The sequence below is a fragment of the Pinus tabuliformis genome, chromosome 9 (genome assembly GCF_031772625.1).
Source record: "Pinus tabuliformis cultivar Carrire ecotype Pingquan chromosome 9, CPIR1, whole genome shotgun sequence".
Classification (NCBI taxonomy): domain Eukaryota; kingdom Viridiplantae; phylum Streptophyta; class Pinopsida; order Pinales; family Pinaceae; genus Pinus; species Pinus tabuliformis.
Window position 1 is genome coordinate 1,924,734,086 of NC_142307.1, and position 27,814 is coordinate 1,924,761,899.

Below are 27,814 nucleotides of genomic sequence, written 5' to 3' on the forward strand. Positions count from 1 at the left end.
TTTTTAAACACACCTAAAATGTCCCTAAACAAATCAAACTTCAGTCTTCCTAGTGGCTTAGTGAATTGTGGTTCCTGTGTGGGAAGATCAACAGCAGTTGTAAGCCTACTAACAACCTCCATAGAGTGCAGGCTCATGTCCATATTGACAAGTACTTTGAAATAGTCTGTTATATGTACTGAATTCATCAACTTCAGAAGCACTTCAACAACAATTACAGGATTGTTTTCAACCAATTCCGGGAGGCAACATGGAGACAACCCACAGTGATAAACAAGCTTTGGATCAATTTCAAGCTCCATGAGGACTCTCTGCTGTTGTGTAGGTGCAAGTGCTCCTTTTAGAGCTTTTCCTATCACATATGCATACACGAGGGACAAACTTTGCTCTCCTTTCCTCTCGAGTCATTTCCTTCATCTTCTTGTATCGATATACAACTACCAAAATATTTAAGAGTTGACGCTTGTACTCATGGATACGTTTAACCTTTACGTCAAACATGGCATCTGGACTGATTATATATCCTGTTTTTTCTCGAATATATGAGACAAGCTTCATTTTGTTGGCCCTTTTTGCTGCCCGCCATTCTTCTTGTAGCTCTACATTATCAGCAAACTTTCGAAGCTCTGCTAAAAGTTCAGTCTTAAGAATCCAATCTTCTGTTCCAAGCCACTTAGTGATAACTTTACTCAATTCAGGGTTGCAAAATCGAATCCATCGCCTGGGAGTTACGCCGTTGGTCTTATTTTGAAACTTTTCAGGCCACATCTCATAAAAATCACTGAAAACCTCTTTCTTCACAATTTCACTGTGGATTTCAGCAACTCCATTAACAGAATGGCCAGAAATAACACATAAGTTAGCCATGCGTACCAATTTAGCTGGTTTAACAACCATATCCTTAGATTTGCTTTTAGATTTATTTTTGTCCTGTGACTTGAGCTCAGCTTTGGGTTCAGATTCTACTGCCTCAGATTTCTCTTTTACAGCTTCTTTAGAAGCTTCAACTTCTTTAGCAGCTTCGGCTTCCTTAGCAGCTTCGGCTTCCTTAGCAGCTTCTTCCTCTCTCCACAGGTCAGAAAATACTGGCACTACAGACTCTGGAAAATCATCGTTTTCCAGGATTCTCATTCCTCTGATCTTCTTTTCCAATTCTTTAAGATCTACCGTATTACTCTTGGCAATGACTTCCTTGATGAACTCCTCATCAATAGTTCGTATTATCTCCATGTGTCTTGGAAGAAGCTTTTGCATAAGCTCAAAAGGCCACTTTTCCAATGCTTCAGGAAGCACAGTATGATTTGTGTATGCCACTGTTCTCTGAGTAATATTCCAGGCTTTCTCCCAAGGCAGATCTTCCATGTCAATCAAGATCCGCATCAACTCAGGTACTGATAATGTTGGATGTGTGTCATTCATCTGAATTGCAACCTTTTCTGGAAACTCTTCCCAATTCAAACTGTGTCCAGAACGTCCTTTGAAACGGGAGATTATATCTTGAAGAGAAGTTGAGCACAATGTATACTGTTGCTTCAAACGAAGAATCTTTCCCTCAGTAGATTCATCCCCTGGATACAAAACATAGCAAATCTTTGCTGCATTAAGTTGGGCCTCCGCTGCTTTGTTGTGTTCACCTGCAGTGAATGCTTGAAGATCAAAATCTTCAGCGCGAACTTCTGTTGTCCACAAACGTAAATTGAGTGTGGTTTTGGTCTTATAGCCAGGGATTGGAACATCATATGCAATTGCCTTAACATCCTCTGTTTTGTAACAATCGTCTGTCCCACCATCGACCTCAATAGGGGTGTCCTCAGGTTTGGCCTTAACAACATCATCGACCGGCTTAATGTCCACAAAGGCAGACTCATTTCCGTCTTCACATATAAAAGAAACTTCTGGGGTATTTATTTCTTGAGCCAACTTGTAGAGTCCGTCTTCATTTTCATACTTATTTGACATCATCAAGGCTTGTTGAGGCGTACTTTTCACATTCAACTTGTAGAGTCCTCCTATGCGAATACCTGTAGCAATGGGCTTCATCTGATCCAACAAATCTTTAATAATGCAATAAGATTTAAAAAATTCTACCTTGAGGTCCTGATCTGTAATCTTGGACACAAAAATCAGGTTCTTCTTAATGCCAGGAACATACCACACATCAGATATATTCCTGATCTTACCATTAGGCAGAGTAACAAGGACTGTTACATAGTAATTTGTCACCATTGGTCACCGTCCCTATCGCCCCGTTCCCGTACATTGGAGGACGAATTCCGGGACCTGTGAGCAGTGACATAACCCAGAAACACTTGCATTAAGTTCCCCTGAGTATGTACTTCATGTTCCCTGAAGACACCTTCTGCAAATTCTCCCTGAAAAGTACTCTTTTTCCATTGGCGCAGGTCCATAAGTATCTTACCCGCACCAATAGCTAAGATCCTCAAAAGAGGGCGCGACCATTGGTGCTCTGTCACAGAACAATACCTGCACCAGCCCAGTTTGGTAATGATTTTTGCTAAAAGCACGCCCGTCTGTTTTTTTCCTTTCAGATCACGAAGTCTTTTGAGGGAAAAATCCATCTAATAGAGGTCGAGAGTCATCATCTATCCTCGACATCTATCCACGGTGGCTTTTTAGGGATAATGCCAATCCACAATGGGTGTCCTGGTTCATCAAATCTGTCTCCTTTCTCCATCTATAAATATCTGTCCTCATGCATCAGACAAGCTAGTTGGTAATTCTTGGAGGAATGCTAGTTGTGATTATGCTTGTCGTGAGTGATAGTGAAGCATAGAGAGGTTATGCTGCCGAAGAGGAGGTACATTGCAAGACACATATAGTTGCTCGCCCAGCCAGAGGAGAGGTTCAACGTCAGAACCTTGGTTGTAACTTTTCCTGTCTATTATTTATTAATGAACGACTGCTGTTATAGTTCCAATCTCATTGTCTATTATAGTGATGTTTGATTTATTTCCTTTCTGACTGAAATATAGTTGTGCCTTGGTGGATTTTATGCTTGTCTTTGTTTCTTCCTTTGCATGTGCAGGTGTCCGTTTGCAAGGATCGCAAGGATTGTGACCTGCCGAAGCGAGGAAGTGGGAATACCAACTCTGCTTCAACAATAGCGTTGGATTCCAGGTTGGTCTTCTTAATTCACCTTTAATGTACAACTAGGAACTTGCGCAGCAGCGTGGTTTGATTGTGGCTAGTTATGTTTTAGGCTAGTGGGATCGCCTCTGTCCGCAGAGGGGATTTACCTACCCAACAATTTGGCGACTCGACTGGGGAGAAGCTATTTGGAATTTGTCTTGCATGTTAATTTTCTCTTGCTTGCTTGAGTGCATGAGCTTCCTGGGTCAGTTTTGAGATTGTTAGTTACTGTTTGATCCATCTGAGCACTGTCGGCCCGACCTGGGGTCGTGTTATTTATTTTTTTAGCCGGCAAGCTTAGTTGGCGCGGTTTTTGTTCTGACAGTTGCGCCAGTTGGCGCATGTTGCCCAACAGTAACTCGCGCCAATCTTTTGGTAGCGCAAGTTGCAGGCTGACAGTCGCGCCAGCCCTGTGAATTTTGCCTGTGTGTCGGTTGGAAACTCTTTCGACCCAGATTTTTATCTTTTTATATCCTCTGGAAGTGTGTTGAACCTCTGTTTGACTGGTTCTGGCCTTTATCCTTCAGTTGTTTGCTGATTTCTATTGATTTTCGTCTCAGCTCTAGAACATCTAGTGGCTTCGCATGTCTAGCCTTCTGTGGGAAGTTTCGGTCTTTTGATTTTCCAGTCAACTTGTTGGTTGTGTTCTGCACCTATCTAGTGATTGTTAAAGCTTGGTCTTCTATGCTTTGGGTGATTCACTTCTAGCTTCTTTGGATTTTGCTCGACTTCATTTGAACTTAGATTACATGGTTCATTGAAAGTCTTTGTGTTTTTCCTTGCTTGGATAGTTCATTTTGGTGTTTCAGGATTGGTTCTATTTCATTGATTGAACTTGGATTGTGTATACTTGTGAATATCTCTTAAGATTTGTTTACATGCATCATGCCATCTTAAAGGAAAGAAAAACAAAAAATCTTTTGCATCATATTAGTTAGCGTTTATTGTTATTTGTCGCTATTAAAAAGGAAAAGAAAAATTTTCATTTCTTGTTATTAGCTGCATCAGGATCTTTGTTGTTTGCTGAGTGATCATTTTGTTTGTGTAAAGATCTCAACCCTTCTGTAGATAGAATTCATCGAATGAAATGGTATAGTTTTGGCATGTAGTTTGCATCTAAGAAGCTTTTGAGATATCACATGCGGTAGGACCAAAAAACTGAAACATAATTGAAGATAAACTTTAAAATAAACTCAATGAACATAACAACGCATTGGAACCTAACGCAAACATTCTAGAGGTCTAGGTTAGAGACGTGTTCCAGCGTCTTTAAACCTGGTAGCTTACCGTTGAGTGGTTGGGTGATTCCTCCACGGTGAAACGATAGGTGCCAATACAGACTGTGCCCCCACGTACCGTCGCGTATATATTGGGGGACCCCTATAGGATTAAAACCTTTTATCCATAGGAAGCCGAGTCTGCCACCTTACAAGCCATAATGCACTGAACACAGCATTCGGGAAGATTGACTGCAGTACGTGAAGTCCTTGGTTTTCATCTGATTGCCGAGGTGTATAAGCAGTTTTACGGATTGTTTGGTAAACCTCTTGCCTAGTTTTCCAGAGAAGTCACTTTTGATCCTTTTCGGACTCCCTAAAAGAAAAGGTGCCTGTGAGCATCTTGTCACTTCGTGCTCATTAAATATTCGAAGGAGACTAGAGTCATCTTTTGTCCTTTTCTCGACTCTTAAAACATGAAAAGGTCAAGTCGTGTCTTTGCGCCTTAAAATTTATCTGGCTACGACAACATCTACCCGATTAAATTTTGGTGTGCGTTAGTTTGAGTAGGGGTCGTCTCGGTAGATTCCTTAGGTTTGCGAAGTTTCATCCTGGCGGAATTACCAATTTCGTTTTCTGTCGAGATACCGGTTGTGAGTCTTCCTGTCGTCCCAAGTATACAACTACTTAGTTCTCGTGCCCCGAGCGACGAGACTTACCAGTTTCATTGGAACCCTACGTGGGAACCTCCTGAGGACAGTGTACCTTTTTGGGACTATACTTCTCCTCGTGTGTCAGTCCCACCTTTTTCCTCTGACATGGATGATTTGTCCCCTACAACAACCGATGAGTCCGTTGCGACGAGCGGTGAAATTCCCACCTCGGCAGACCCTATACATGTTAGTAGTACACCTACTACTACTACACCTACTACTACAGATTTCCCACCAGGCTACAAAGCTTTAAGGGATACTATGCCCTCTGGAACCCCTTTTTCGGGTTCCATTTGGTCACCACACACTCTTCCTACTACGGAGCCTGTTACTTCGCAAAGTCACAGTCCAGCTGTTACCTCATTCACAACTGCTCCAACGGTCTGTGCGGCCTCTTCGACTCCTATTTTTAGTCGTCCTTCGATTTCCTTGTTTGGAGTTTTTGATCCCATGGCAAATGTCCCCATACAGGGGCCATACGACCCATATTTGTCATCCCAACCGGTTGTTGAGGTATCAGTTCCATTGTCAATTGATTGGACCTCCACCTCTTTCCATGGTGGTCAAGTTTCATCTGCACAGTCTCCAAGACAACCCCCTCAAGACCAACAAGGGCAATCCTTTCGTGGAAACCCTTTCGCTACTGGTGCTCCCTTTTCCTCTTCTTTTGTGCAACCTTCCGGGAACTCAGGTCAGTCGTCTGTTCAAACAGCCCAACCTGGTCCCCAGCAAGGTTATCCCACTGGACAAATTGGTCAACAAACTGTTAACCTAAACCAACCCAATGTCCAGTATGCTTCAATATCTGGACCAGCTATTCAACCACATGGTCAGCCTACCGTCCAGTATAATCATCTTTCTGGGCAAGCCGGTCAACGTCAAATCCAGTTAGGCCAACCAACGGCCCAGCCCATTCAGCCATCTGGTTCCTTAGGACAACCTTCAGCTACGCGACAACAGCTCCAATCCCAGCAGTTAGGACAAGGAGGTCAACCACAATATCAACAAGGTTATCCTTCCGGCCAGATAGCCCAACCTACAGGACATCCTTCTGGTCCTGCTCAATTTGGTTTTTCGCCCCAGGCTGGACCCCAACAACCGTCGGGGTTTCAACCACAAGCATGGTTTCAAACCCAGCCAACGTATCAACTTCCGACTACTCCTCCGCCTCCATTTGGAGTCCAGCCGCCTTATCAAATTCCGCCAACTCCTCCGCCTCACGTTGGAGCCCAACTACCCTATGGTTACCAGCAACCTCAAGGGCAACCTATGTTTGCCCCGTATCAAAATTACCAACAACCGCAGACGAATCCCTATTATTCGCAACCATATGGTGCTTCTGCGGGACCATTTGGTAATCCGTGGAATGCCGGGGGGCAAAACTTAAATCCTTACGGACAAAACCCTATGGGGCCAAATCCGTCTGGACCCAGCCCTTGGGGGCATCCGCCAGTGGGTTGGAACCCTGGTGCTCCATCCCAACAGTAGCCTCAGATGTCCTTTAATCCTCAATTACCCTTCTTAGCGACTTTAGAATTACCGGACGTCTCTAAATTGACCAATGATCCTATCCTGCATAATCCATATTGGCCTCCGGTTCCAACAAAGATTCACGGTGACTGTCCAAAATTCGATTGTAAGCCTAATGAGGACCCACAAGCTCATGTCATGACTTATCACCTTTGGTGCTCATCCAATTCATGGCTTGATGATTCCATTTGGCTGCGTCTTTTTCAAAGGACTCTCACCGGCTCTGCCGCTAAGTGGTATATCGAACTCAATCGCGGATCCTTTCAGGATTTTAACTCCTTGGCTATGGAATTTCTCACTCATTTTCAGTTGCCCGTTCGATGTGAAATGGGTACACACCTCCTCACATCTTTGAAACAAACGACGGCTACGCATATCTCTGATCATATCCATGAATGGAGACGGTGTAGACGTATGATCAAATTTTGGATCCTCGACCAGCTGCTTACTGATTGGTTTACGACTTCGTTCGTGCCTCCAATAGCTCGGGATATCGCTATGGGAGCGTGTCACTGAAGAGCAAGCTATCGCGCGAGCTCAGTACCTTGACTTGGTTTATTCTCAGTCAGGTACCTTGTATGACTATTTACCCGATGCCCCTAGACCAGGAACATCCAAAGCCCCGCCAACACCAACTGTTGACGGTATTATTGGTACTGTTAGTTCATCCTCAAAGAAAAATTCCGCGAAACCTGGGAAACAAAAACCATCTGTTTCAAATGAAACCACCTCCCAGGTAATACCCACTTCAAATTTTACTTCCGAGGTCAATACCGTCCAATCCACCACGGCAGAAAAAGCCTCGAAAGCAAAGAGGAAAGGGAAACCGAAGAATAAGCCAGATCAAACCAAGCAGGAAGCCCCTAACCCCCCGCCCGAGGAGGGCGCCAAACGCAAACCCAAGTATCCGTGTCTTATATGTGATGAGGATCACTATACAAAGGACTGCCCTAGGCAGTCCGAAGTTACTCGTTTTTTGAAAGGCGCTCCCGGGACTCCCATGGTGCTTAAAGAACCCTTTCCCTCACAGCAAACGCAAAAAACTCAAATGGTGGCTGACCCCTCTCAGCCGCCCTCGTCCTTTGGTTCTCAAGTACTTATGGCTGGAATGATACCCATCAATATCAGTACTCATACAAAAGATTATCCACCATCTACTGGGAAGGAGCCTGAGATACCCTGTAGTGCTCCTCCGTTCAGTTCAGGTCCCCTCCATATTGAGAGACCTACAACTGAAACGCCTCTTCGACCCCCTCCAAAAGGAGTACTCCGGAAATCTTCTTACAACCCTAATGCTCGTGCTGCCCAGCACTACAATATCGTTGAGGACTTAGCGCAGACTCCGTCTGCTATGTCCGCTTTAGAAGTTCTCCAGAGCTGCCCTTCTCAGAGGAAGTCCTTGCTATCTGCTATTGGTAGCATAGACCCGGCAGATTCGGATCTAATTACTTTTGACTTGGAACGCCATACATAGAAACTGCCTCCTCAAATCGCTTTCCTTATACAAGTTATCATTGATTCCAAAACGATTCACCGTACGGTCATCGATGAAGGTGCTTCAACTTGCATCATGTCTGTCGCCTGTTGGAAAGCTATTGGGTCTCCTACCCTGAGTCAGTCTCCCACAACCTTGGAAGCCTTTGATGGAAGAGCCTCTCGTCCTTATGGTATACTCCAACGTTTGCCCATTACTTTAGAAGGGAAGACGGTCGAGATGGAGGTTGAAGTCGTTGATGCCGCTCTTACCTACAACCTCCTTCTCGGGCGTAGCTGGATCTACGCGATGAAAGCTGTTGCTTCATCGCTATTTCGTATCATCCGTTTCCCTCATCAAGGGAAGATTGTTACCATGGACCAGCTATCTTTTTTCGCTTCTTCTTCTAAAGGTAACATCCCTTTTGTGGAGCATACTCCGAAATTATCCGAGAGTTTGGGGGCCGGACTTTTTAAAGATCCTGCCCTTATGGGTATTTTTCTGCTCCCACCTCCTAACGTCGCCTCTGTTAATATGATCACTACTTGTTTTGATCTGTGGATCATCCCTCCAATTGACCAAGTAGATTCTTGGGGCGACAAAATGCCGTTGAGTCCTACCGAACTCAACTAGGTTGAGGTTATTGCTGCAACGGCTCCTTTTTCCGATTCTTTCGATCTATCCTCAAGATTTGTAGATGAGACCCCTTCGGATGTTTTGCAAGAAACATTCTCGTCCGATGAAGCCATCATTGAGACCATGTCTCTAGAGGAACCTCCTTGGCATGATTCTCACCATCGTTCCTCGTTTCTACCTGCCCCTCAGGACATTCTCACTTGCCTTGTACGATTTGCTCCTTCTCATCTACTGCAAACACCTATTCAGATTGATCAGGTGTCTTCTGAAGGGAATATGGCAAATATTACGCAAACCCAACCCATCGACATCTCTGTCAAACCAGGGATTGTTGAGCATATTCATATAGGAGTCACTTGTACTTCTGAGGAGATTCAACTTTACTCCAACCTCTTTCGCGAATTTCGTGATGTTTTCGCATGGTCCTACGAAGAAATGCCCGGCATTGATCCTAGCATAGTAGTGCATGAGATAATCACGTACCCAGGTGCTAAGCCTGTACGTCAACGGTTACGCCCTGTACACCCCAGAAAAGCTGCCGCAATTAAAGCCGAGGTAGAGAAGCTTCTTAAAGCCGATTTTATCTACCCTATTCCGCTCACAGATTGGGTTTCAAATATCGTACCTATGACTAAAAAACAGGGCACAATCCGCGTTTGTGATATAAATCGCGCCTGTCCTAAAGATAATTTTCCCACACCATTCATTGATCAGATTATTGATGAGTGTGCTGGAAGTGAAATGTATTCTTTTATGGATGGCTTTTCTGGCTATAATCAGATCAATATTGCTCCCACTAATCAACACAAAACTGCCTTTATCTGTCATTGGGGCACTTTTGCCTATAAGAAGCTCCCTTTCGGTCTTAAGAATGCCGGTGCCACTTTCCAGCGTTCAATGTCCTATGCCTTTCATGACATTCGACACATTGTGCAGCCTTCCCTGGATGACCTTCCTGCTCATTCAGCTAAACGTCAGGACCACCCTACACACCTTCGCGAAATCTTTCTTCGCTGTCGATATTACCGAATCAGGCTAAATCCTCACAAATGTGTCTTCTGCGTTGAATCTGGCAGACTTCTCGGGTTTATCATTTCCCGAGAGGGCATTCGTTTGGATCCCCTTAAAGTCGAGGCTATTGTGAATCTTCCTCCCCCTGCTTCTTTGCATCAGTTGCAGAGTTTGCAGGGAAAAGCCAATTTTTTACGTCGTTTTGTTCCCACCTATGCCGAGGTGGCCAAAGGTTTTACACGGTTATTAAAGCGTGATGTCCCTTTTCATTGGGATGCCACAGCTCAGGAATCTTTTGAGCGTCTCAAAGGTCTCCTTATCTCTGCTCCATTACTCCGTCCTCCGAATTATTATCGTCATTACACGTTGTATTTGGCTGCCGCCGATACCACTATTGTCATGGTTCTTGTTCAAGCTGACGATGATGGCACTGAGCATGTTATTTACTATCTCAGCCACAACCTTCTAGATATGGAAACTCGATATGCTTATGTCGAGAAGTTGGCTTTAGCCGTGGTTTGTGCTGTCCAACGTTTCCGTCATTATATCCTGCTGCGAACAACTACTGTGATTTCTGATTGCAACCCCATGACTTATATATTGTCACGCCAGTTGCTGGGGGGCAAATATTCGAAGTGGATTGTTATCCTCCAAGAGTTTGACTTGGAATTTACCACTGCCAGGTCTAAGAAATCCCTTGTGTTTGCTGAGTTAATTTGCTCTTTGCCATCTTCCTCCTCGACCTCGCATGTAGAGGATCAAATTCCGGATGAGACCCTTTTTCTCATTAGCACCCTCGATCCATGGTACAGAGATATAATCACCTATTTGCAAACATCCTCCTTTCGCCCGGGTTTGTCTAAAGACGCTCGGCAAAGGATTCGTCATCAATCTCAACCATACCGTATCATTGGAGATACATTATATCGTCTCGGCGCAGACTCTGTTCTCCGCCGCTGTCTTACTCTCGAGGAAGCTGAGCGGGTTTTGAATGACTGCCACTCTGGTGCCTGTGGCGGACATATGTCCGGATATGCTACTGCCCAAAAAATCCTTCGTGCTGGCTACTTTTGGCCCTCTATCTTCAAGGATTGCATCCTTGTCGTCCGCTCTTGTCATGAGTGCCAGATATACCAGCGCAAGATGCGCGCGCCTCCTGCTCCATTGCACCCTGTTGTCACCGTCGGCCCTTTTGCAAAATGGGGCATTGATTATATGACCTGTAACCCTCGCTCGGCCGGGGGGCATGGGTTTATCATCGTTTCCGTCGATTACTTCACTAAATGGGTCGAGGCGATGCCTACATTAACTGAAGACGGTCACACAGCGGCGCAATTTTTATTCAATCATGTCATTTCACGGTTCGGTGTCCCTCAAGCCATCGTCACTGATCACAGAAGGCATTTTCGTAATCATATGATGTCAGAATTAACAACCCAGCTAGGCTTGCAACACGATAGTTCAACTCCATACTACCCTCAGTCCAATGGTCAAGTTGAAGCTGTCAATAAGATCTTGGTTACAATGCTTCAACGTATCGTTGGTGTGCATAAGTCTAACTGACATTTGATGTTATTCCCTGCCTTGTGGGCTTACCGAACTTCCGTGAAGGATGCCACTGGTTTCACTCCATTTCAACTAGTCTATGGACTAGAGGCTACCCTTCCAATTGAATGCGAGATCCCTTCATTGAAATTAGTTGTCGAGCTACTTCCCGACACCACTCCGTTAGAAGAACACCTTCTTTATTTAGAACGGCTAGATGAGACTCGTCGCCTGGCCTCTCTGGCCATCGAAATGCAAAAGAAGCGAGTCAAGACTCACTTCGATCAGACTGTCCGTCCACGTTCTTTTGTTGAGGGAGACTTAGTCCTGCTCTATGATCAGGCAAAAGATAAGCTAGGAGCAGGAAAGCTCGAGTCTATGTGGCTAGGCCCTTACATTGTTAAGAAAGTTCTATGGAAAGGGGCCTACGAGCTGATTGATTATGAAGGAAACCCTCTTGGGAAGCCCCGAAATGGGCTTTATTTGAAAAAGTACTATGCGTGATGCTAGTACATTTTATTGTGTACATACATGTACTTTAGTGTGTTGTGTGTGTGTGTCAGTTTTCAAGACATAGCTACCACTTATTGTGTTTTTCGCTTCTTGTGCAGATGTCGGACGCACCTTATGTTGGTTTCGCTGATGCTGCCTGCCGCAGTACTCGCAATTTATCCTCTGCGGCATGGGTGATCTACGATCCTCATGACGAGCTAATAGATTGTCAGGGTGTGTGTCTAGGTCGTACTACTAACAATGTCGCCGAATATTGTGCTGTAATCGAGCTACTTGCTAAAGCAATTAATTTCGGCATTCGTGCATTGGTAGTGAACCTGGACTCTCAACTTGTTGTCCACCAGCTCAACGGGCAATATTCCGTCAGAAACCATCTTATTCTAAGATTATATCTACGTGTAAGATTGTTAGAAAGGCATTTTGATTTTATCACGTATCAACATGTTCCAAGACAACTAAGCACATTATCTGATGCATTGGCTAATCATGTGTTAGATAGACATTTGCATAATTTGTAATCAAAACAGTACACGAGCAAGCACACGAAAACACAATACTAAACCATAAGCATATGTATATATATACGTGTGTGTCATAATGTTTGCGCCACGCGCATTACATAACTCAAAAATAATACATGTCCAAGTCCCATACGGCCGCTGACAACATGCCTCTCAAAAATGTACAAAAATGAAACCTAGGTGTCTAAGCACGGTCATGCTCATGATAGCATGTCACCGCCCACACCAAACATCTCAACAGACGATGGACGCGAGTAGATACTCCCACCGTGTGCCTCTGGTACGCTCTAGGCACGTCGGCCAATCTGCCATAATCTGGAATTCCTCGAGTAAGTGCCTCAAGGTTTTGAACTAGATCGTCATCACCCTCTACCTGAGGGTCTGCTGCAGGTTGTGCCCTCCGTACGTTATGAGGTAAGTCAACTGGTCGCTCTGCACCAACGTCTGCATACATATGTATAGAGGTTTTCAGAGACGGACATGTATTGCAAAAACTTGAGTATGTAAAAACATTAAAAACATAAAGAGTTCTTACCTAGCTCCTCGTCCCAGTCCTCTCCCTCAGGCAATGGGAGGTCTGGATCTCCAGTAAAATCAGTGCCCGCATAGGGCCAGTCCTCCACGACGATTAGCTGGTGTTGGAGCCAAATGAAGAACTCGGGCCTCCAGGCCATCTGCTCGCCCCCACCTCCTCTGGGCATAAGTGATGCCCATCGAGCCAACCTCGGCTCCCGTGGCACTGGATCTGCCACAATACCTCCCGGGATCCGGAATATCGGTAGCCGCTCCAGGAAAAACGATACTATGATGGATCCATATCCAAACTGCTTATTGCCATCACGCTTACATTTGGTAAGCTGCCTCTTGATGTTTGTTGTCACTGCCGTTGCCCAATCAAACAGTGTAGGGTGCAGACACTCAGTTGCCAGCAGCAAGTGATTCTTGCTGGCCTCGTGGGGTGCCTGTACCCCAGCAGTCCGGGTGATAGTAAATAATACCACTCGTAGCACCAGATCCGGAATAGTGACAATATCCACCTTGGCACTGTTGGACCCAGTATGGGCCCCAGGACAAACCCTTTCCATTACTTCACCCATCTTTTCCCCGGAAGGCCTGCTACCAGTCAAGATGGGCCGTGCACCCCGCCGAGATAGTCCAGTAATAAAATAGACATCAGAGACATCCAGCTCCAATGTCTGGTCCTTCAGGCGGAATACCTGATCCTCAATATCCCAAGCATCCACAATGAACCTTAGTAACTCAGGCTGTGCACGTAAGTATGAGGTAAGAAAGAATTTTTTCAAGCCGCAATCTCGCAAAGCATCCATGCATGTGTCATCTTCCATTGCCATGGCATCTATGGCCTCGTGTTCCCTTTCTCTCCATTCTATCGCCATTCTGACCAAACTCTGCAACCAAAGGGTTGAAAATGTCATCATTAGATCAATGGTGGAGCCAAAAATCAACAAAAATTGCAGGTTAAACAGTCAAAATCTTGTGAAAATTTGGTTCGCGCAATTGGCGTGACTGTTTTCAAAACAGTCGCGAAAATGGCGCGACTCCTTTTAGGAAAATAGCCCATTGGCGCGAACCCGCGCGGGGAACTCGCGCCAATGGGCGCAACCCTAATTTTTACAATCCCCCTTGCAGAGGATCATTCTGTGGATGAAAAGCTAAAGAAATGGAATAAAAATGAAGCTTAAGATGAGGCCTCTTACCTGTTTCAGACGGCGGCTCGAATGGTCTCTTGGATTGATCGCAATTAGCAGCCGAACTTTGCACCCAAAACCCTCCAATGGTAAACTCACAAGGTAAAAAGTGAAAAGTAATTTTGTTTTTTTTACCATTTCACTATTTATAGCTTCTTTTGGCCTAAAAATACATCAAAATGATGTTTTTGTGGGTATTTTTATGTCAAAGTGGGTTTTACGCTGGTTTTTTGAATGATGACAGGGTTTGGTGCAACTCAAGCAACGTAATGAGCTCATTTTCCCACTTTTTCAAGCCTAGTAAAACATAAGAAAAGGTTACTCTAAGGTCTGCTTTCAACTCTTTTTCTGACCATTTAAAAAGGAAAAGATTGCTGAGTTACTCCTCTTGACTCGTTAAACGTTAATAAAGGGCGGTCGTTTTAAGTTCTTTTTATCGACCGTTAAAACATAAAAAGATTACCGAGTTTTTTCGTTTCAAACTCGTTAATGGTCATGAAACGATGTGATTTCAACCGCTTTTTTACTTTTTCAGGTCGGAATCACTATTTGTGAAAAGTACTCCTCGATCGTAATGGTCGAGCGGTTCTTTCGGGCATTATTTTATACTTTTTCGGGCCCGAGAGACACAACTTTACGAAAAAGGACACCCCTGGAGTTTCCTTTTTTGCTGTCTTTTCAAACTCTCTAAACACGAAAAGACGCTGAGTTCTTCCTTTGTCAGACTCGTTAAAACCTGATGACATCAGATTTTGTCGAAATGACGTACCACAAGCATATGTTATCCCCATCAAGCTTGTTAAAAATAATTGGGGTACTCGCCAGAAATGGCGGGGGAAAAAGGAACCATAGTTACCGTCGTGTCAGCAGTATGTCACTCTTGAACATGGCACTTCTCTGCTTTCGTGTCCAGGGTGGGGATATCTCATCTCATATTTTTCACTTGCTTCCATGGACTTGGGTACCCTATTTGACCTCTCATCTACTCATTGCCTCGTCATCATGACCTTTGATCCATCGATGTCAAATACTGCCAATTCCACTATCGTGCCGCCGATATGTTCAAGAGAAGTTGACCTCTGAAAAGAAACAACCTCTATCTGATAGTTCACATGATCTTGATTCACAATATTATCTCTCTGTCTCGTGTCGATGATGTGAGAAACATTATGGCTCACCTTCGATCAAGGTCACTTCCTGTCGACTTCAGCTCATTATCCAGGAAGCTGATCTAGAGACTCCCTTCCGGTGCCTTGGAGCCTGCATGCCTCAATGGCAGGTTCTTCATGTTCGACGTGAGGTTTTTCATCATTGGCCTCCGATCGAATGATTCTACGGGTGTTCGACGCCAGCTCATTAATTCGCACGCCGTAGATTGTACCTATAGTACCTTGAGGACCATTGTCATTATTGGTGGTACCTCTCGCGTCTGTTAACAGTTTCCATTATTGACTGGTAATCAGACGATGTTCATGCATGCTCGACTTCAGCTCATATATTCGCATGCTTGAACTTGCACTCTTGTTCGGGTCGAGATGGAGCGCAAGACCCTGGATTGTGTCTGTTGTAATCCAGGCGTGATTCTTGATACATGACTCATTCACTGGATGGCTGCGACCATACCTGAGTCAGTTCATTGATCCTAACCAGATGGTTGCGTCCATACTATGGATCTAGATTATTTATGTACTCTCTTATGGATGGCTGCGACCATACCACGTACATCATGTAATTGGACTATCAGTCATGTCTCTCAATGCAGATCCTCGGCGGCAGCTATATGTGTTCTTGTGTGTTCCTATAAAGCATTTCACCCCTCTCTTTCCCTCTCGGACTTCATGCTTTAGGGGGCATCTGTTACATAGTAATTTGTCACCATTGGTCACCGTCCCTATCGCCCCGTTCCCATACATGGGAGGACGAATTCCGGGACCTGTGAGCAGTGACATAACCCAGAAACACTTGCATTAAGTTCCCCTGAGTATGTACTTCATGTTCCCTGAAGACACCTTCTGCAAATTCTCCCTGAAAAGTACTCTTTTTCCATTGGCGCAGGTCCATAAGTATCTTACCCTCGCCAATAGCTGAGATCCTCAAAAGAGGGCACGACCATTGGCGCTCTGTCACAGAACAATACCCGTGCCAGCCCAGTTTGGTAATGATTTTTGCTAAAAGCATGCCCGTCTGTTTTTTTCCTTTCAGATCGCGAAGTCTTTTGAGGGAAAAATCCATCTAATAGAGGTCGAGAGTCATCATCTATCCTCGACATCTATCCACAGTGGCTTTTTAGGGATAATGCCAATCCACAATGGGTGTCCTGGTTCATCGAATCTGTCTCCTTTATCCATCTATAAATATCTATCCTCATGCATCAGACAAGCTAGTTGGTAATTCTTGGAGGAATGCTAGTTGTGATTATGCTTGTCGTGAGTGATAGTGAAGCATAGAGAGGTTATGCAGCCGAAGAGGAGGTACATTGCAAGACACATATAGTTGCTCGCCCAGCCAGAGGAGAGGTTCAACGTCAGAACCTTGGTTGTAACTTTTCCTGTCTATTATTTATTAATGAACGATTGCTGTTATAGTTCCAATCTCATTGTCTATTATAGTGATGTTTGATTTATTTCCTTTCTGGCTGAAATATAGTTGTGCCTTGGTGGATTTTATGCTTGTCTTTGTTTCTTCCTTTGCATGTGCAGGTGTCCGTTTGCAAGGATCGCAAGGATTGTGACCTGCCGAAGCGAGGAAGCGGGAATACCAACTCTGCTTCAACTATAGCGTTGGATTCCAGGTTGGTCTTCTTAATTCACCTTTAATGTACAACTAGGAACTTGCGCGGCAGCGTGGTTTGATTGTGGCTAGTTCTGTTTTAGGCTAGTGGGATCGCCTCTGTCCGCAGAGGGGATTTACCTACCCAACAAGGACATCTCCATGTCCCTTGATCTCGTACCCACTATTATCTCCAAGATAGACTTTTACTCCAGTGTTGGATTCTTTAAAATTTCTGAACCATTGCTTTTTACCTGACATATGGGAGGAGGCTCCAGAATCCACGATCCAAATATCTGATTCATCCTCCTCAGTAGCAGTGTCACCCTCGGCCATAAATAGTCTAACATCCAGATTCTGATCTGGGTCTGTATCTGCATCTGCATCTGCCAAATGACCTGCATGCCTTTTCTGATTGTACCTCTCTTGATTTGCCTTCTTCTTGTGACAAAATTTAGCAATATGGTCTATCTTACCACAATAAAAACATTCAGGAGCAGAGTCATTTCTATACGAGGTCATACCTTGTGGTGTCATTTCTGATGTGTTTCCCCTCCTCTGATCAGCCATCGCTCTACCTTTTGGCTTGAACTTTGTTATCAATGCAAGATCTGGATGTTGAGGCTTGAGAGACGACCTCATTTCCTCTTCATGTAGCAAAATTCCAGTAAGCTCTTCAAAACTTGGAGGCTTTTCCCTTGCATCCAATCCAGTTATAAACATCTGATAGTCATCTGTCATACCGTTCATGGTGATTGTCACCAGATCATCATTTGCCATGGTTTGACCGATATCAGATAGTTTATCTTTAACTTCCTTTATCTGAGATAAGAATGACGAAACAAACTCATTCTCCTCCCTCTTGATTGAGAGGATCTTCTTCCTGAGGAACAAGGTTCGGCTGGTGTTCTTGATTTCATACATGTCTTTGAGAGTTGTCCAAATTTCATTCGCTGTCTTGCAATCCCGAATATGAGGGATGATGCAATCTTTAACTGACAATTTTAGTAGGACCTTTGCCTTCAGCTCCCTTTTCTCCCATTCTTGAGTTGTTGCATTCGTTCCACCATTTGCAACAGTTGGCTTACCTTCATCACCTATGACAATGCTGTAGGTATTCTAACCTTCAAGCAAAGTCTGAAGCTTAAATTTCCAATTTATGTAATTGGAACCATCCAATTTGCTGCTTTCATTTAGATAATCTGCCATCTGAGAATTCATCTTGAAAAAAAACAGGTTACCCTGGCAACTTAAAAAAAAAATTGAACAACTCTCGATTATCACAACAATCCACCACTACAACACACGAGCTTCTCCGCTCGACCTCCCCACAGCCTCCACGCTCAACCTTCGAGCTCCTTCACTGCCACAGTCCACCGGCAATGGTACCTTTGATCAAATTATCAAGTTCTTCGTCTCCTATAATAGCAAGCTGCAAATGCCTTGGGGTGATACGTTTAACCTTCAGATCTTTAGTGGCAGTTCCTGCAAGTTCTAAAACCTCTGCAGTGATATACTCCAGACCGCCTGCACAATATATAGCAGCAGTTGCTCCCACCCTTCCGTTTGCAGATAATTGAGATTTCAATAGACGGTGAATCTGTCCCACAGGAAACCGTAGGCCTGCACGGGATGCGCGAGAAATGGGATTTTTCTTAGCATTTGGAGCGGCAATGGATTTTCCCTTCAGCGGGCTTTGAAACCATCCGGCAAATTATTCCCTTCCACAACCAGTTTTAAGACCGCCTCTTTCTCCCAGATCCAAATCTAGTGGCAATTTCAGAAGTTGTAGATGCGCAACTTTCTCACTGTCCAGTGTCCACGCTTCCAAACAATCAGTGACATCCCCTGGTCCAAATCTCCAACAGGTGTTGGCTCTTCCACAACGCCAACAGATCTCGAACAGATCTCCACATTGGCTAACCAAAGGTTGAATACAGGAAATGGTGAGGCAACGCTCAAATAGAGACGCTGCCCACACTGAGTCTGCTCCACGCACAGGTCGGCTCACCAATCGGCAGCCACACCAATCACTCTTCCGTTTGTCTCAATTGACCTATGCAGCCACAAATCAGCCTTTCACGTTGGGTTCACCACAGTAGTCTCTGTCGTCGGCTCTCACCACAAAATTCTGACATTGATCCCGATCTTTCTTTGCCACACGCGGCAGCTCAGCTGCGGTCCGACAAAGAAAGGCTTTCAACAAAAAAGCGACACAATCAAATTCTCCACGATCCACGATCCACGCTGAGAAATGATGGTGTTAATCCACTGCTGAAACGATCTCATCACAAAAGAGGCAACCACACAACACACAGGCCTCTGACCTATTGCTCTGATACCATGATAAGAAATGCAGAAGACAGAAGTTTAGACAAACACACGGGAGCTCACAGGTGCATATCACCAGGAGCTCCCTCCAGCAAATGCATCCGCTTCATCATTATTCATTAATCATCAGAAATTAAATAGATATATAGGCATAAAACAGATTCCTAATTAATAGGAACTGAATGTCAAATAAGGAGCAAATCATAACTACTAACCTATTCTCCATTAATTTCTAACATGACCTCCATTATTTTGGAAGAGATGTCTACAAAAGAATGATTCCTCTCTAATATAAAAATTCAAGAATATTCTTTCCATTTATGGAGCATGCTCAGTCATAGTCATATCTAATGCAGGAGGCTGGTTTGCAAAGTTGTGGAATTTAAATTTTGAAGTCAACAATCATCAGATGACTCCTTTTAGCATGTTTTTTATTTGTTCTACATTCCAATTCCTTGTGCATGTTATCCCTTGCCTTCTTGATTTCTTTTTCTTCATTTTTGGGAACCATATTATTTTTGTTTGGAAAGGTCCAGGGTTTTGGTCTAAAGCAATGAAGTCATAGTGTCAATATTATATAAATTTCTACCATCCATTATTATAATTTGTCTATCTGATGTTTGAAGTAGAATAGACTTTCACTTGTAATTATTAAGTCAACTATATAGCTAGGGTTATCTTTAAGTTCACTGAAACAACCTCCCATCTTCCTTTTGAAGTATATACCCTTCGACAACACCACCATCTTCTGTATTGTTTGTTGGGATTCAATTTTAGTGTAGGGTAATAGAACTTACTTCAACAATAGGACATGGATGAAAGGATCCCTAGGCTCAATTTTGGGATAGCTTAATCAAATTTTTGAGTAGAATTTTATAAAGAATTTAAAGTCTCCAATGTGGAAGCAGAGTGTGCATCTAGGTAGGAGCCAAAGGGGCTTTAGCCCCTTGTATGTGTAAGTGATAGGTCAGTTTTGAGACTCACCCGTAGGTCGTAGACCATGGTATTGTAATAGAAAGGCTATAAATAGTTGAGTCATAGCAAGTCTAGAGAATCATCGATCTTTTGGAAGAACAAGTGTAAGGGCAAGTGCTAAGGTAGGAAAGCTCTGTTTTCCTGTACTTAGGTGAAAAGGGAAGGCTCCTGCAGCTGAGTGTGCAGAGACCTTGGCAAGACCACAGATGAGTGTGCAAGCCCTTGCAGTTAGGTGCGCAGAGTGGAAAAGTCTGTAATTTGAACGTTGAACCTAATAAGGACTGATTTTGGACCAAATATCTTGCATTTGTGTCTTATTCTTATTTCTATTCAAGTTATGCATTATTGCTTAATGATCTATTTTATGTGAAATAACGTTTAATTTTTGCGTGAATATGTTAAATATTTAATAGCTATGCATGACATAAGTAATGATCTGTTTTTGTGAAGGTAGTGGTTAAAACTGTTATGATAACTATTTGAAGCAGGTAGATTTGCCCGAAGGCAGATATAGGGTTATTACTTACTAAGCGAAAGTTGTAAGTCTGCTTCTTTTAGGTCTAGAAAGTCTGATCGTAGACCTTCACAAAGGTCTGGAAACCATCTGAACATAGTTGTAGTAGTGGACCATAGGAAGACACAGATTTGTCTGAAGGCAGACCTGAGCTACAAGGGCTTTATATTACTTATCAAGTAGTCTCTGGATGTAGAAACTTGTTTCTAGCATCTCCCAATATTGATTCAGGTGAGACAATAGTCTACGCTATGCAGGTTGCAATTAGGGTTTTGTTAGTTAGCGCAATTAACTCTGAACGTGGTTTAGGCCCCCTTAAGCCAAGAAATGGTTTTGTTGAAGGGACCGGGATCTATCTAAGAGATGTGCGATAAATAGTTTCCTGCAAAGAAAGAGATTGAGAAGTGGACTAACCGAAAAGTGCACACATTTGCAGCTCAGGAGAACAGGAGCTCTAAATTATCCAAGGAGTAGTCGTTGCTGAGATATTTGTACATGGATGAGACTGAAGCATTCTTCCGTTTCTTCCCTGACAAACTACATGCGTGGTTGTCTAATTTGGTCAATACTCAAGGGACGTGGAGGCTTGATGACCCTATATTGTGGACTCCAGAACTGGTGCGACATCTGTAAGCATCAAAAATAAATATCGCGTCAGCCGTGGATCATTGGATTGATCACAAACTTATAAGTTTTGTGACTAAGTTCGTGATCAATAGAAATATCAGCTATAACGAAGTGGAACACAAACTCTTTAAGGGACAACAAGGTAAGTATTTGGAATCATTAAAGACTTGGATTAAAATATTATTATGTGAATAGAGGGTTATGCAGTTACCTTAATGTTTGGGGCTATGCGAAGAGGGACATTATTTAGAAGAAACGAAGGATTGAGTTTATAATATAGTCCTCTCATTGAACCCCTTCAAGTGATGATGAAGGGATAATGTTGACTACTTCACGAAGTGCAGTTCAGTAAATTAAGTAGGGTATCCCGAGGATACCTCATCCATCCACTCCACCTCCACCTCCACATCCACCTCATATGCCTATAGCTTCACCTCCTCCTCCACCTCCGCCACCATTCAACATGAAAAACGTAATGAAAATGTCAGTTTTTAAAGGGATAGGGAGCGAATATCCCAAACAATTCTGGTTTGTGGCAGGAGCTGTAGGGATGACACAACAGATAATTATGGATTATATCACTAAGAAAGAACAGTTGGTCACAAACTTACAAGATCGAGCATTGACATGGTACATTAAGTACCACACTGATAACCCCACCGTGACATTGGCAGAGACCCAACAAGACCTGAACAAGGAGTTTAGAAAGATAAAGTTAGAGGTGCAGTGAGTGATTGAGTTTAAAGAAATTCGACAAAAGGTGGATGAGACACCTTGGGATTTAGATCAAAGGTTGAAATGCCTGATCAGGCAAGCCAATATGGTGATTATATATTCCCAGCATTGCGATCAGTATATAGCGTCGCTCTTGCTGCACTTAAGAGTGCCTCTGTCACAGCAAAAGATAGAAACACAAGAAGAAGCCTTAGAAATTGTGATGAGGTTGGACACCTTGCCCATACAGGATATAAACCTTGGACTGCAAAAAATTCACTCATAGCTAGAAATCTTGCACTTAGAGTTGTAGATCCTGAAGAAAGGAAAGGAAGCGCAGCCAGAGGTGTGTGCTGAAGTCTGGTGCTTGAAGTGTAAGAGCCATGGACAGAATAAGGACCGTTGCCCGGTTTATAAGAACTATCCTATTAGGGGAGGGTGTGTTCCCCTGAAACCAAAGAATAAAGTTGGGCCGAGTGCAGGATTTGTGCCATGGTGTGCTATCTGTCAGGTTATAGGACAACACACGGCTGATAATTTCCATTTGCTACAAAATTTTGTACAGACCCCTCAACAACTGTTTTTCAATTTCTGTAAATCTACAAGTCATGATGAATGCCATTGTAGGAGTTATGAGCTGATGATGGATAGAACCCCCACATACCAAATGGAGGCATAAACTTGGACTCAAGAACAGGGAACAAGAGTAACGCGGGGATGATTCCAAGTTCGAGGACGAGGAAGAGGGGGAAGCACTAGTCAAGGACGAGGGCAGGTAAATTTCTATAACTGTGGCGAAGTAGAACACTTCGCATGAGATTGCACATACCCCATGCATCTGTCATGTCAGTATTGCAGACAGTTTGACCAAGTGATAGAGAAGTGTCTGATCCTTATGTCAAAGATGCAAGAAAAGAAGACGCAACCTGAGCAACCTATGCAGAACATCCAAATGATGAGGGCATAGCCTTGCGAAGAAGATCAAAGAATAAATATAGTAACAAGAAGTGGTATGGCCACTAGTGCAGATAAGAGGAAGTAGCCTGAGGCTGACGGGTTGGTGCAAAGTATGCTGAGAAGGAAATAGATTTTGATCTTAATCGCACTAAGGGGACATTCATGGAAGAAAAGAAGAACTTGAGTGAGGCCTCTTCCTTAGGAAACAAGGAGAAAATAATGAAAACTAGTATGAAATAAGAATTAGATCCTTTGGTATTAGCTACATTTCTGAAGACCTGTATGATGTTACCGCACGATAAGAAAGCAGTAAAAGGGTTGCAAGAGTTAATTGACAAGTGCACAAATAAAGAAGAGACCCTCCTGAACAACGCATTGTGAGAAAAATTTGTAAGCATAAGAAGCGAACAGGGCATGAGATGAGGCTGACTATGAAAATTGAAGAATATGAAATCGACCAAGTAATCTTGGATCTAGGATCTGTTGCAAATGTCCTACCTAAGAAGACATGGTAAATAATGAGGAGACTTACGCTGTTGTGGTCAACAGAAGATTATTCTAATGGGGTGCTTATATGGTGTAACGACAGACATTGATGGTGCAAGCACGCTGAATGACTTTGAGGTCATTGAAATAGTGGATGACAGTAACCCATACCCTGCACTACTAGGAATTGATTGGATTTTGATATGGACATGGTAATCAACATGACGAAGCGGAAAATGATGTCTGAATGAAAATTGCTTAGGGTTGTAGTCCCAGTAGACCCTACTGAAGGAGCACGTTATACTAAACATGTTTGTGACTTTGTGGAAAGTGATGATGATCTGGATTAGATATATAAGATCATAGTGTGAAATGAAGATTGGATCAATCCTACGACTAATGGACGAATTGCGTGGGATAGGGATAGATCCTGTACCTTAGACTCAAATGAAGAGCTTGAACACTAGAAGAATCGGTTGCATGAAGTATCTATGCTCTGTAGCAATATGATGACCAAATCACTGTAGTGTGTCTCAACTGAGGTAAGGAAGCTTCCACATTATCATGGTTTGACTGGAGTGGATCTATTTTTAGATAAATTTGAAAGGGAAGTATCGGAAGAACATCGCTTCCAAGCACTCGAGTTGGCCCTGTGCACTATGCCTGCCCATTGGTGGGGTACACACAAGGAGAGATTTGCTAGATGGAAGGAATACAAAGGAATGATGAAATTAAGGTTTTGGTGTGCTAATACTTGGATGACAGAAAAGTACAGCGTGAAGGATGATCTGCGTGATCATTTGGCTCGATGGACAAAGGCCTTGGGAACAGAACCACAACCCGAATGGGTGCACATTTTTTATCATACCTTGGATACAATCCCAATGAACTGGTATTTGGAAATAGAGCTTCACTATGTGGTAGATGAATGGGATATCTTAAGAGAGTTTCTTATTGAATTTCATATTTGAGGATGGGTTTGAATGCATTAATGAAGTGATCCTGGTGATAAAAGAAGCTATATTACGAATGCCTAAGGAGCTGGTCGAATGGGCTGATACGGATTGGAGTACACAATTGCACCATACGCTAGAATGTTAAAATGTGACTGCTAAAGAGGAAGAAGAAGACCCACAGAATATTAAAATTCGAGAGATAGAAGGAAATCGAGAAGTTCAAGGACTAAAAGTAGAAAACCCGGATATATCAGAGCCTCTAAAAACTAGAAAAGTAAACATCGGGCCTAACGCAGAGCCCAAGTTTGCAAAGATAGTAGACTATTGGGACGAAGATACGATCGATAAGGTGGCTGAGCTGTTGCGCGAATATCAGGATCTCTTCCCAAAAATGTTTGCGGATCTGAAGGGGGTCGTAGGAGATTTAGGTGTTATGAAGATTATGTTGAAACCAGATGTGAATCCCTTCAAGTAGACACCTTATCCACTAAATCCAAAGTATAAAGAAAAGGTGCACCAAGAGCTTGATAAGATCTTGGATGTTGGTATTATTGAACCAGTAGAGGAATCTGATTGGGTGAGCCAATGGTTATCCAAGAGAAGAAACAGAAAGGCGAAATCAGGATATGCATACGATGCATGCGTACATGATCCATTTCCAACCTAGGAAATCCAATGGTTGGTTTGTATTTCATGTTCATGTCATATTGCTACAAGACCTCTTCTTCATGATTGTAATCTCTAGCGCACTTAGCAATGAGCATTGTCACTACAGAAAATTCCAAATTAGTGTTCCAGTGGACGGCCTAACATCATCATACTTTGCAGGAACTCTGTCAATTTTTCTCTATGTTGCCGGTGTTCGATCCTTGGAATTGACGAGTGGGGTAGAATTATTTGATACTTGTGTTTTTCCTCAACATCTTCAAATTATTACAGCAAATTCAAACAAAACAACAATTCAAAGCTACAAAACAATCGCACAACTTTGATACCTGGTGCAACACTCTAACCATAGGTCTTCACAAAAACAATAAAACTAAATTGAAGACCACACCAAGCATATTCACATTAAAATCTTCAAAAAATGATTAATTAATGAAGAAAATATCTACAGGGGAAATCATGGCCCAAATGATTGGCCTCTCATTTCTCACACTCACTCACACACTTCTACATATTACATGCCTCATAGGCTCTCCTCAATTTATACAAATGGATTAGAACCCAAGTAGGTTCTAGATCCCTCAACAAACTCCAGTAATATCTCTCTTGATACCTAAAATATCTCATCCAAATCCTTATCCCTAGATAAGAGCTAAATAATCCATAATCCTCTCAAACTGTCCACAATACTCTCGAATCTTCTCGTATTTACAATAATCACCATTCTCTCTTAAAAACTATAGAAAAATACATTAATTAATTAAATCTGATATTTGAGAACTAACTCCTATAGTAAAGATTTAACCCAAGTTATATGCACCTGTATTAGGGCCATAATTATAAAGTGGTTAACCCGTGTTATGCAATGGATGACTAGTAGTTAGAGTTTTGGATTTCATTTAGCTATAAATAGTCATGTTTAATAAGGGGAAGATCATCGAGTCTTATTGTAATTGATGGGCCTCTAAATTAGACATAAATTAAGGCCCATGCCTCTAAATTAAACATAAATTAAGGCCTATGACTATCCTTCAGCACATTAAACCTCTCTTCTTGCATTAGATAATGCATTTTTAAATTTAATATATTCGTTAGGAAGGTTTATGAATAATTGCGTATTTGCATGTAATATTATTTATCTTTTGTGGAATATTATGAGAATATTGGGAAGATTATGAAGATTTAGATGAGATAATTTAGGAGCTTTCTCCCTACTATAGGAGGATCAATAATAAATAATAAATCAACAAGGTATTATGGAATTATGCCACAGATTGTGGAACTCCAATGATTGAGAAAATCTAGGAATGTGTTCCTTGTCATTTAATGCAGATTCCTAGTACTGGGGACCAGATCCATTAATCAAGGGATTTTGGTGGGGAAAAATTCCTCCATTCATGGGGAATGATTCCTAATCATTTTTATAAGTACCAAGTCAAATTTTCCTCTAGGGGGAGATATTCATTAGCATTCTTATGGAGAGAACTCATATTTCTGTTGCTCCATTGTATTAATCAAAATAATGAAGATTGGTGTCATGTTCATCTTCTAAATCTTGTTCTCCTCCATAGGTATCTGTGTTTCCTGGGGCTTGGCCATCCTAGGATCCTTAGAGCCCTTTTGTATAATTTTATTTTCTTCTTTTCACTTCTTATTCACATGCATCTCTTGTTTTTATTTCTTTCTATTTCTGCATTTAGTATTAATGACTTCTTGTTTAGGATTCAGTTAAATGGTTAATGTAAGTTCTTTTGCAGGATCAAAAGCATCATTTCATCCTTAGAAAAGCTTTGTAAGTTCATAGTAATCATTGAACTACTTGGATTAGCTTTCTTATTCCCAAATCTAGATTTTTGGAATTCCTTTGTGGCAAAGAACAATAAATTTATTCTATTTTTTAGAGCATGCTAACGAGCTTAAATCGAGTTGGTTCTACTTGCATTAGATCAAAAGGAAATTATAGTTCATAACAAAAATTACCCCAATGAATTTGCACTTGATTAGGTTAGACATTTTTTAGATTTACTAGCTCATTAATTCTTGAATTTTTAGATTTTTGACTAGTAATGTTTTTCTATTTTTAGCATGGGTTAACAGAGGTCTTTTTGAGTGATTCCACTTGGAATGGGGACCTAAGAAATCCTAGTCAATAAAAAAATTTGTCCCGTCCAATTTGGATTTGATTTTCTTGGTAATTTGATAAATTATAATTTCATATAGAAAATATGTAACATCTTGTAGTAAATCATGGGATCTTGTAGGAAATCCTGTATCATCCTGTAGGAAAGCCTGTTTTGAGCTTGAATTGAGAAAAATAATCATTGAAGCTGAGATTAGGCCTCTACTTGACCTCCATGCCATCAAGACCATTTTAACCCTCTTTCTCCACACTTGTCCCCCCTGTCAAAGATGAAGGAAAGATTAGCATTTACATTTTAAAAGAAAAAAGATTTAAAAAAAAGAGTCCTTTTATATTTTCACATGCACACAACAATTAGTACTCTCTAGATCATATTTCATACTCAGTTAGCTTAAATCATCAAATGTGATAAATAGGGTTAAGCTAGGTTTCTTTCACATTTAGTTAATGATCTTTATGCAATTAGAATAGGTTTCTATCCTTGTACTTTATTTCTTGCAATAGGTTAAGGTTCCATTTCGAACATTTTATTTTCTACAATTAATTTAGGATTTGACTTTAGTACATGCACTCCATTACATCATGACAAAAAAGGAAGGACACATTGTATGTTGCACATATAGTGTTGATACCTCTTAAGTTTGTACGAACCCCGGGTTA

The 27,814-nt window shown here is 42.4% G+C and overlaps 1 protein-coding gene across 1 annotated transcript; it reads right to left on the reverse strand.

The window, feature by feature from the left end:
• Positions 1-291: 291 nt before the first annotated feature.
• Positions 292-18,926, reverse strand: LOC149156654 (uncharacterized). The gene is made up of 5 exons (XM_089444824.1): positions 18,911-18,926; positions 18,520-18,774; positions 18,178-18,411; positions 17,313-17,885; positions 292-2,054 (listed from the first exon to the last, which is right to left on the reverse strand). The coding sequence occupies exons 1-5, from the start codon at positions 18,924-18,926 to the stop codon at positions 292-294; spliced, it is 2,841 nt and encodes a 946-aa protein (XP_089300950.1).
• Positions 18,927-27,814: the final 8,888 nt, after the last annotated feature.